Source organism: Meleagris gallopavo, chromosome 4 (assembly GCF_905368555.1).
Source record: "Meleagris gallopavo chromosome 4, MGAL_WU_HG_1.1, whole genome shotgun sequence".
Taxonomy (NCBI): Eukaryota; Metazoa; Chordata; class Aves; order Galliformes; family Phasianidae; genus Meleagris; species Meleagris gallopavo.
In genome coordinates this window covers 18,777,197-18,789,184 of record NC_139407.1, presented here as the reverse complement: position 1 = coordinate 18,789,184, position 11,988 = coordinate 18,777,197, and the positions used below count along the sequence as shown (strand labels likewise).

Below are 11,988 nucleotides of genomic sequence, written 5' to 3'. Positions count from 1 at the left end.
ACCATGGATTTTCTGGGCTTCTGGGTCATCCACACCAATGGCAATTATCTTCCAATCTGTCTCTCCTTCATCAAGAAGAGCTAAAACACCCAAGACCTTCACTTGAACAACCTCACCAGAAGAGCGAACCTAGAACAGAACATAATAAAAATATGTGAAAAACGCTTTCTGGAATTTCTCTTCCAACAAAATGGTTTCGTATCTGTTTGGCCAGCAGCTAACAACATTGCAAGATAGACCTTCAAACCCAGTACCCAGCAGCCTTGTCCCACCCTTGCTTATCTTAAACTCTCAATTCTCCAGCCATTATTTATTTAAGGAGATAACACAAGCCAGAATATTTTACTTCTCCTCTATCCTACCTTCCTCATTTTTGTCCCAATCTGCAAGTTAGAAGTATCTCTCAAGCATTTCCTAGCTCCTTCCTGCTTAACCCTACTGTTAACTCCCTGCTTTCTCTACTCTTGGTTTTCATCTGTCTCTTGCTGTTCCCTCCTCTAGACTGGAACATATGCACACACACAGACACACACTGTAGACTCTCCTACCCAAAAATATTAGCACAACTCTTTTTTTCATTTTCCTTGGACCTTCTAACAGATAACATTCCCTTATAACACTCTCTGGACCCCTTGAAATTCAGCTTCAGGTTCCCTTCCTCACGTGAAATTACGTTTGTTGAGGTCACCAGTTAAATTTCCTCTTGCCTTAGGTAGCCCAAGAGATCCCTCTTTCAAACTCTTTTGTGTTATTATCCCATCTTTGGTACCCACAGCAGATTAATCCATTCTTCGCTGCCTCCGGATAAAGAGGATTTTATTTCAGTGCGCTAAGCCTTCCCTCTATACCTACTAATAGTGTTTACGGTGCCTCTTTTTCATCCACCCACTCCATACCTTGTAACTGCAATGGGTTCTTTTCCTCTACAGAAGGAGGGTCCATCTCTGTTCCACCCATGAGAAAACTCAAACTTAACTCCTTTGTGGGTCTGACCTTTTAATCTTATTTGCGTGACACTGCCATATTTCCTCATCTTTTGGTAACTTAGCTTTATCTCTAGCGCTGCTAGCTGGGGAAGAAGGAAGTCCTCTCCTTCCTTCTTCAAAATCTTAACTCTCTTTTCCTTCCTTCAAAACTCTCTGCCCAGCCACAAATCTCAAAGAACTCCAATTTTCTCCTTTATCCAGCACCCAGACTTCTCCAAATATTTTCCTACTTCACAAAAAAACAAGCAAAAAAAAAGAATAAACAACAAGAAAACAAATACTGCTTTCTTATCTATTATCAGATCTATCAGACATATTTTAGTCATCCCAAGATTGACTACTATCACCTTTTCTTGCTTCCCACCTGCTGTTCTCTCTCAAAAGCTGTAGCCAAAGCATGAAATTAATCTTGACAATGACAAACCTTTGAACCTATCTCACAAACATCAACGGGATCATTATCCCCACAGCATCCGGTAATGTTATCTGTATGGTTTGGATCTTCCCAGGTCTGTCAAAGGAAGAAGAATTGAGAGTTACCAACTGATCTGCAATTACTATTCATCTAACCACTAAATTATTAAGTGGTTATAATAACACCAACTGAAAAGTCAACTGAGAGCAGACTTACTCAATCGGAAAAGAAAAAGTTAAACCAATCAACCAACCAAAACTGTGAACAACCAACTGACTGAGGATAGATAACAGCAACAAATAGATCAACTCTGTTTAAGACAGAACAGGCACTTCAGCAGTGATTAAGCCAGAAAAGGACCTAGAATATATATATTTTTCTGTTACCAGCACTTCTAGGCTTAAACTCAGACACCCTACAATCAGACTCTTATTATATTCTTTAGATGTACCTGCACTAGCGTAAGTTCTCTTCAAAATCATCTAGACTTTGAACTAGACTAAGTTACTAGGTATGGTACTGTCAGCATCCAATTTTTTGAAGTTTTGAATTTAGGTCTGAAATACTTCTGAGTGTTTTTGCATACACAGATGTACACATACCCAAGAACAGCCAGCAACTGAGACTAAGGAAGATTCCCTGAGACGTAAATTCAAATCTCATACCCACATTAGTATAACCTAATTACAAGACCAGTACTTGTTTTGTCTCTTAAAATGAAAGGCACGATTCTACAGTTGAGAAGTTTTTTCTGGCAAGAATTCTAAGACAAATGAGCTTATGCTGAAAAGGTGTTAGAAAATATTTTACATGGTGAAGCCTTCAGCTCATATTCTTGTTCTTGAGAACCTGACTGATGCTAAAAGGTAGAACTGAAAAGCAAATGCTCAAGTATATAGATAGCAGCATTACAGAAAAAAAAAAAAAAAAAGTCACTTAAGTGGAGTGAGGAGAGAATTTCAATCTAAAACTTATTTTTCCAGTACTCTTCCAAAGCACTTTTTTTTTTTTTTTTTTTAAAGACCTCATTATATCAATGTCATTCTCCAGCCCAGTTGTACTTCTCCACCTGCAGTTCCCATAAAAACAGAGGAGTAGACCAGGAATGGTAGTACTCTCTGGACAGGAAAGCAATTCCTGCAATAATGATAATCCTAATGACATTTTCCTTCTTTGTTCTAGGGTGTAAAACAGCAGTCACAAATACATATCTCTCCTGTACATGACAGTGAAATGTCTGGCAACTGCTGACACTGATGAAAAGTCCTCTGGATTTGTGACAGCTGCTACTAAGAATCTGGAGGATAATCTAGACTTCGACAATTGGATGTGTAAGGATCCAAACGACCTTTTAAAGTCATTACATAAAAGAAAAACTACATCATCTTCAGCCCTGTTACTTACAAGGTAGTAAGGGGAACTAAATGCATTTCCTAGGGTCTGTTTTATCAGTCCAGCAAAATGAACATCATTCAGGAGATTATTCAGATGTTTAATTTTAGTTTTGTACCAAGGAGCAAACAAATTTCAAAATGTTAAATGGATTTTTTTGTTGTTTTTAGCAATACCTAACTGGAAACTATCTACTGAGAGTGCTAACTGGATAAGGACTTCATTGCTATGCTCCACCCCCTACCTAGTATCTCCTTTTCAGGGATGAAATACATAAGTACATTTTCAGGAGTAAACTTTCACTGCTTTAAGCGTAATAAAAAGAAGCTATCTTTTCTAGCTCCATCGTGTCCTTCAATACTGGCTTAACATTAATGTGCTATTCAGAGAAATGAAAACCGGAAAAAAAAGTTTAAAACTTTATGTCAAAAACTTCAGCCATTAGTTTTTGGTTTGTGTGTGTTCAAGAAGGCTCAAACACAGTTTTGAAAGTGCCACAATCAGTAAAGTCTTCCAGTTCAGAGCAAAGTTAGCTAAGGCAGTTGAGGTTTAACCTAAAGAAAGATAAGTGTTCCTCTTTCTTAAAGATATTAAGAAATCCTGATTATGCTGCAATACATGGAGATCCTAAATGAGGTTGTTTTTTTTTTGTTGTTGTTGCTGTTGTTTTTTTTTTAATGTCTTGCTTAAACAGGAAAGGGCTACTTGAAGAAGTATTTCTGACTTGATTTGTCAGATTTAGAGTTGCCTAAGGGCCAGAGTTTATGTTCTCATAATACTCAAGAGTGGAGCTAACAGACATCTGGCAAGCAGAGCTGTAGGAATCAGGCAAATATTGTAAGGATGAGGAAGGTGCATGGGAATGCTTCATTTACTTATTTTGAATGATTAGGACTACTTTCTCAGCTGTATTCTTTGAGCCACGCCTTTGCTGCTGGAACTGTGCTTAGACTTCAGCACCAGTAGATTCTCTATGGACTCACTGCCCAGACAGGCGGTGGATGTTCCATCCCTGGAGACAGCCAAGATCAGGCTGGAGGGGCTCTGAGCACCTGATGAAGCTGTAAGTGTCCCTGTTCATTGCAAGGGAGTTGGACCAGATGGCCTTTAAGGGTCCCTTCCAACTCAAACGATACTATGATTCTATGAGGAAGTTTTCTTGAATGGCAAATCATGATAATTTAATTCTGTAACTACATATCACAGATACAAACTGAAGATTCAAAATTTCTTGATCATTTAACTCCCTCCTGAAACAGCACTCATATTTACACCCACACCCAAGTTCTGACCAAAATTTATGAAGATAATAAAGCCTTACATAAAAAAATTCTAATTTCCAAATTATCAAAGAGAAACATCCCTCTTGCAGCTGATCTGCATTCAGGCAGTATTCAAGATTTACAAGGCAATTTACACAGAAGACAGAAAACTTTCACCATTATAACAAAAACATTACCTGAGGGAGGGCACCATAATTCCATATATAACCCTTGTGAGGAAAGATATTTGCCACATATCGAGGCTTGCCTTTCTTTGTATCTTGTTTAATGGGATTCAACGGCTCCTCAGTGGCAATCTAAGCAGATCATGAAAGACAAAGAGAAAGAGAGAACTGTAAAACAAAAAGCAATTCATTCAGTATCCAACCATTTAGCTTCATCCTGGAGCATGTGCTTGTGGTTTGAGGAGTATTAAGAGTCTGATGGTCCCACAGTAAATCTCAAGGGTCATGTTCAAAAAGTTGCTTATTAAGGTTTTAAATAATGCTGTGAAGCATGCAGAGGAATTATTTCTAGAAGAGAAAGACATAAATTTATAAGGAGACTGTCACGGTCAATCAAATACTGAAAAGAACTTGCTCTTTATGGTACAATTTCAACAGAGATACAAATGGTGGAACAAGTTCTTCAGATAACAAGGGCTTTGACAGCAACAGGGGATTGTTTCATCATCCCCACACCCCTTGTCTCCATCACTTGTCTCCATCACTTCTAAGCATACAGAAGCTTTTTGGTAAGGACATGTTCTGCATGGGCACCACATGACAACTTCATGTTAGGTTTGGAACAAATTAAATTAGCATTAGAAGGCATTCTTACACCTGAAGGAGCCCTCCTGGAAGGACTGGACTAATTATTACAAAAGAGTTTATTACTGTCATAATCCTTCTACTACCTCAAATATAAACCCAGCAGCCTATCTACTTAATTCACTTGAACTGCCCTTTTGCTACTCCACATCACAACAAAAATCCACACTAGCTTGACTCACCTGCATGTTGTCATATCTGTTAAGGGCTTGGAGCATGTGCTGGTTCAGGCCATACACATGGGCACACAGCACTTAGTTCACATCCATTTTAAAACATCCTTGTAATTTAACTAAAACACCAAAAGCAAAGTCATCCTAAAGGAATTCAAACTGTTTGGGCCACAATACCCTATCAGTAACACACATTTATTCCATGAATAAGCCCTCCCACACTTATTTTCACACCTGGTATCACTGCTTCTGGTCATAACCAAACAGGGAAGATGTGGAACCTGAGATTATGACAAAAATGGAGCTCAGTTATGGTTTTTCTTGATATAAACTGAGGCAAAGAAGATTAAGTGACAACAGTAGGCAGAGGGCCAATAATGTCTCATAAACAGCATCTTCAGTAAAAACAAGGGAAGGACAAAAGAAATGCAACAAATGTAGCAGTGTAATACATTCTTTCAACAGCAAGGTTTAATTTCTTACAGTCTCTCCTCCACGCAAGGGAGCCTCAGCACAGAGACAAAGAAGGGCTGGTATTGTCACCTTACCACAGTCTGTGCTGAAGGACTTACAGGATACAACAGCAAGGCAGGTCAACTCTCTGCCCTAATAAAGAAGCCTCCAGGTATACTAAAATGTATGTATTATGTCTGGTATGCTATCAAGCCAGAAAACATCCAAATCCAGTACTTCTGAATCTATCAGGACAATAAACGTTTCTCCCCTCAAAGTAACATACCAAGAGAAGGGGAGAGAGAGCAAAACTGGAAAACTGAACTCAGATTCCTCAACAAACCTTCATCTTATAACACAAGCCAATTATCCTAAGTAATCCTACTTCTAAAATAACAAATCAGGTGATAAAGACAGTTCAAATGATATTCCAGCATCAGGGAAGAAGAGAAAAGGTTCTGAACAAAGAGGCTGGGGAGGTTCTTCGGGGTTATTTTTAGTAATCAAAATAGTTCATCAGCTAACCCACAAAATTTCTTGAAAGCATCTGGAAAACATTTCCAAAACTAACATAAATGTTCAGAAAGACAGAAAATACCCTTGTGAGATACACTTTCACAAAATCTATAGATGAAGCATTACTTAGCTTCTACATTGTAACAGCAGAGGAACAACTCACTGGGCTCTACTTATAAAATAACTGCAGAAGGAGATACTTGGTATGAGTGAGGGCCTAATGCAGTTTTCTGTCAAAAGGAAACTTCCTTCACTTGTCACTTCATTTGTCAGGATGCGGGCTATCATACAATAGGAAGTGAGAGAAATTCAATCCTAGAATGGTTTGAGTTGAAAGGGCCCTTAAAGGCCATCTGGTCCAACCTCCCTGCACTGAACAGGGACACCTACAGCTCCATCAGGCTCTCACAGCCCCTCCAGCCTGACCCTGGTTGTCTCCAGGGATGGAGCATCCACCAGCTCTATGGGCAACCTGTGCCACTGCCTCAGATCCTCTGACCTGAGTGTTTCATGAGTGAGCAGGACTAAGGCTAAGTGGTAAGACAGTGTTCTGCAGCCCAGCGCCCCAGTATCTGCTGCAGGTATACAGTATCCTGCAGTCAGATGGCTGTCAGGAAGGAGTACCTGCAGAATGGGAACAGAATTCCAGCCTCAGAGGCTCTCGTAATCACACTGGTAATTGTCTATATGCACAACTTCAAGTTATTATTTTAACAAAGGAAAAAGAATATCTATAAAGAGCAATCCACGCTGATTAAACTCCAAATACTGGAACCCACTGTATTGTCATTATTTTCATAAATACCTATATATTCAAGTATTTTTCTTAATTACCTCCATTTTTGCATTTGTCCAACGAGGCACTTCTACAACCATATTAAATAGGACCTAAAATAAAAACAATTAAAGAACTGAAAATAAAACCCACTTAGCAAGTAATATTTTTCAATTAAAAAAATTCTCTACGTTCAGCTGCAACGTACAACAAATCTCTCTATTGCAGCTGTTTTTACTTAAGTACAATTAGTTTAGCTCCTCACAGTAATATTCAGCCTCTTCAGTTCATCCTTCACCTATTCACCTCTGAGAATATGAATAATGGAAATACACAGTTTTCTTGTTGCAGTACCAGTACTGCTCTTCACACAATGTTAAATAAGCCCATAGAATAGTTCATCACAAGGCAGTATTCTGTCCTCTAGTCAAAAAAGATTGGGCATTTCTACATTACGAGTTAGCTTTTTTCAAGCACTGGAAAGGACAATGCATTCTCTCACAACCACCACGAGGATTAATTTCTTCAGGTCTTCTTTTTTGCCTTTTTTTTTTTAAATTAAAAAAAATAGAAAACACCTAACAGCTACTGACATAGTTGACTGTCAGTCACATCTATTTGAAGTGAGGCACAATGAATCCAAAAGCAATGGCAGAGAAAGGATGCAGATACCTCACCTTAGTGTAAGAAACAAAGTAAAAATTAACAATGGAAAGAAAAAAAAACACCTAAGAAAAGCTATAACTGCTGTAAGGTTTGCTCTTCTGAAGCTATCAGATTTAAACACTAAGGAGAACAGAGTATTAATCAATGTGGGTAACTGGACCAACCCAGCAATGCTGATAATTATTTTCTCCATGAGTAATAATCCCAAATATCACATTACCTGAGACACCTCTTCATATAAAAAGAAAACTTGTTGTATTATTAAAAATGGCACCAAATCAGGAAAGGTCAAAATATGTTTTTGAAGACATTTGTAGAAAAAAAATAAACCGACTGAAAACTGTACTGACTCTCAAACTATACCATTAGTAAAGCTGTGGCAGACACTTAAATATTTGGATTTTTCCTATTTGCCTTCTCCAGTTACAGCAAAAATATATCACTAGCAGGGGCAATGCCACAGTCTGATTAAGGTCACTCCAATGGTTTTGTGATCCCCTCAAAAATGGAATGCAAGAAGCAAGAAGGCAGCTTTCACGGTTACCCACTGTCTTTCCCATGAGACCACAAGCTATACACAATCCTGATGGCAAATTCCAGTAGATTTAAATGAAATTTGCCATCTCTAAGTACCGTGCCCATACTGTAATCAGTGGCATTATTACGTAATTATTAGGTCATAAATAAGCACATTAAACAAGAGGAAAAGTTAAAAAAAAAAAAAAAAAAAAAAAAAAAGGAAAAAGATGCTCCAGATCACTTCCATAAAGCACATTTTATGTATACAAGCATAGTTGAAACCGAGAAGCCCTCAAAGAGAGTTCAAAGACATCAACACTAAGGAAGTAGATGCAGAACAAAACAAAGAAATGCACATGCAGCAGCAGGTAAGGGCAAGGCTGGAAAAGAGCCAAAGAAGGTTTGCACATCCATCTCAGAAACATTTGGAAAAAGAAATGCACAGCATGGAAGCCAGTGCTGACAAGAAACTGCCGGCAAGTGAAAGAACTGTTCTGACTGGCAGCTACAGGCAGAAGGAGGACAAACTTCCCCCGCAGTTACACACGACTCGTTCTCCATGAAAATCTTGTATTATGAAGAATGCGACTGCCTATTTTCCTCACCACCTCAAATACAACAACCTGTAAATGCTGCCTGGAACTTTCATTGTTCCTCACTAGAACAATTCTCAGGGCTAGACCACAGCTGGACTGAAGCGAACTACAATGCTTCTCTCAAGTTGGATTTGACTTGGCTTTAAGACGAGGCCTTCATAATTTGTGGTGTCAGTCAAACATGAATCGTCAGGTCTTAAATGTGACAGCCAGACAGATTAATTCGTATGCAAAAACCAAACCAAAAACAAAAACCCAGCCCCAGAAGTACTCTCACTAATACTAAGCTGCCACAAGCATTTACAAGAGATTAATAACTTCATGCAGTGATTACCTTTAAAAATAAAGTTTTATTTATAGGGCAATTACATTTTCACAGTGATGAGGCAGAATTCACCGAAGTGGAACGACCACATATTAGACAGTTTGACAGACAGAAAGAAAGAAGTATATTTCTCTAGGTTGTGGGTTTTGTTTTAAGGTTGCTTTTCTTTTTTCCTCTGCTTTCCTACTGCCTTGTTTCCCTGCTTGCCTAAATGTCATCCAGGATTCCTTTTCCTTCACTCTTATACTCTTTTCCACACCAGGTAACTATTCCCTCCATCCACTACAATGCTATCCCTCAAATGCTTGCTGCAGAACACTCCTGGCCCCAGCTGCAAACAGAAACATCTCAGGCATCATGTCTCCACAGATTACCATCTGCCTATGCCAATCAGTGGTTAGCTTTGGCTGGTCAATGTGTCTGGCAATTGATATTTTTATCTTTCATCAGTAAAAACAAAAAAAATTTCACCTCAGGAAAAAGCCACATGAGCACTTCTACCCCCTCAAGCAAAGGTAAGATTGCTCCAACAGCCCATGGCACACCTTCCAATGAGACAAAAAAAAACCCCAGAAGCTAATTTCTCATGAAACAAAAACTATTGCTTTAGGAAGTTTAGCATTTAGTTGCCTTTACATGCCAGCAGTCAGCTGGTCTGCCTATGAGATCACTGCTTGCCAAAGTCCAGATTTTATCTAGATTCAAAAAAAGGGAGAGAACTCATAAGTTAGGGAAAGTGACCTTATAGGGTCCAGAGGGATGTTTAACCCACGGTGCCATGGAGCTTGTTTGACTTTGGGTTAACGTGAAGAGAGGACATACGTTTGTATTTCTGCTCTATTATATCTGGAGGAGAGAAAGGGAAAAAAAAAAATCAGCATGGAAAGATCAAATATATATTTCCCAGTTCCTCAAACTGAGTATGAAAATCATCAGAAAATTACATCAGAAAAAGAAACTCTCTAAACAGAATTCTTTATTATCTAAGGACACTCAAACTACATCACGCAGGAATTGATGTAGGATGTAAATAAGTGTTTGCATTAGCAGGGTGTTTTCTTCAAGAAGGCTTGGCAACTTACTGCATTCCATTTGAATTAAATTGTTTTTAATGTAAAATCATTTCTACTTCTATTATTCAATAGAGACAATAGGAACAGGGAGTGTTTTTTTCTTTCCTTTTTTGTTGCTGTTGTTTGCCTTTTAAGCACAGAGATATAGAAATACTCTTCAGAATGCTCATACAATTATTGAGAAAAGCAAGGAAAATCCACACCATTGTACCTAGGTAAACTGTGGAACACTTGTCTCAACAAATGACCAATGGGAAAAAGTTACTGCTGGCCCTGGTTTGTTCTAAGAAGAGATTCTTAGAGAAGATGGCTCATTTTGATCAAGGCTTGTTGTAACAAATTTGAATATCACAGGTAAGCAGAAAAGAAATTAAGCACATTTCTGACACTGTTTTTGCAACCCATCCTTCTGAATTCCTATTAATCATTCTCAGAAACGGTTTTTCTTCCTTGCCTAATCTCTGTCCCTCTTGCTCAACTATTTCATTTCTCAGTCTTCCTAAGTTCCTGTCTTGGTGTATTTGAGGGGCGGGTTTTGAATAGGTACAGTTGTGCTCAAGGATTGCAACATGTAATGCTCAACTCTGAAGTGTCAGCTTATTTGAAGAAGTGGAGCAACTCATGCAGAACAAGAAGAGTGACAAAATGAGAGATACGAAGAGAAGAAGAGAAACTCAGTATAATTATTATCTTTGTAATATGCTTCTTAAGGCCTGACTGCATTCACCATCAGTACTGCATGAGGTAAGCTGAAGACTAATCGTTACATTAGTCATTTTTATAGTAGAGTACTTTAAAAAAATGTATCTGAAAGTATTAAAGGCTGCATTTTGGGGCTACTGACCCTCCTCATGGAGAAACGTGGAGCTCACAAGACAGAGATAAGAAAAAAATAGCTATGATTTTCATTTTTATCTACCTGCTCATTTGCAGTCTTACAGGGATTCTCACCAGCAGTTTGCATTTGTGGACTAAGGAGAATGAAAAGAATGAACTGCAGTCCAGTGCTAGCAGTCTGAACAAAGAATAGTGTTTTCAATAACATGAGTTTATAAGACGACAGAAAGACAAACAAAGGGAAAACAAAAAGAAAGAAAAAAAAACGAAAGTACAGACTGGCTTGAAATACAACCAGAAATAAATGAAGCGGGTCTTGTTCATAAGATGACACCCTGTGTTATAAGCATTTCTGATATAACACTTGCTATGAGGCATCTGCCAATGAAAACAACAAACTAGATACCAGTAGCATCTGGAGACCAAATACTTTATCTAAAGAGAAGTCAGCAGAACTTTCCCAAGACAAGTTAATAGAGCACCTTCCAAAAAAGGAACACAGTGCCCACTGTAAATGTGAAGTGCCTTTAAGCTCTTCACAGTGTTCTTCCCTCATGTTATAGTGCAATGAGAATCGAGGACATTGTGGAAGAATTTTTATCCACAGATATATAAACAGTGATCAACTAGTTAGCAGACACATTCACCTGCAGAACTACTCAGGATAGAACCTTGACAAAGATGCAAATAAAACCTCAGATTTCAAGAAATCAATTCTCTAAAGTCAAGCCTGACCACTGATACAGCTTTCACAGTAAACCAACTCCACTCCAATAAGTTTCTTGGGCAGATGAGAGAAGATTAATAAGCACTGAGAAGAACAGACGTAATCTACAAGAACACAAAGCAAAATTTGCAGCTACTGGAGAGATACACAGAAAAAAAGCTAGGCAATTTCACACATCAGGGTGAAACCTTCACAGATAATCTAGATTTTGGAGCACACAGCTCTTTGAACACATGTAATGGACCACTACAGCCCAAGTTACACACACCAAAAAAGCATCTAACATAACTACAGAAGGTTACAGAAGCCGTAATTAAGACAGAACACACAGCCCAAGTTTGCACCTGCACTATATGGGAAATAATGCCAGCTTTTCCCTGCTTATGGAACACACTGACATTATCATAAGACAACTCTGACACCACAAATGGGAACTCTGTTGC

At 38.5% G+C, this 11,988-nt stretch overlaps 1 protein-coding gene across 2 annotated transcripts in view; it reads right to left on the bottom strand.

The window, feature by feature from the left end:
* Nucleotides 1-11,988, bottom strand: part of PPA2 (inorganic pyrophosphatase 2) — a 36,253-nt gene that overhangs the window by 17,046 nt on the left and 7,219 nt on the right. For both annotated transcript variants that reach the window (XM_085222385.1, XM_085222386.1), the window contains exons 4-7: nucleotides 6,862-6,915; nucleotides 4,253-4,372; nucleotides 1,411-1,497; nucleotides 3-129 (exon numbers count right to left, since the gene is read on the bottom strand). In XM_085222385.1, the coding sequence (XP_085078511.1) occupies nucleotides 3-129; nucleotides 1,411-1,497; nucleotides 4,253-4,372; nucleotides 6,862-6,915 (388 nt within the window). The remainder of the gene's footprint in view (nucleotides 1-2; nucleotides 130-1,410; nucleotides 1,498-4,252; nucleotides 4,373-6,861; nucleotides 6,916-11,988) is intronic.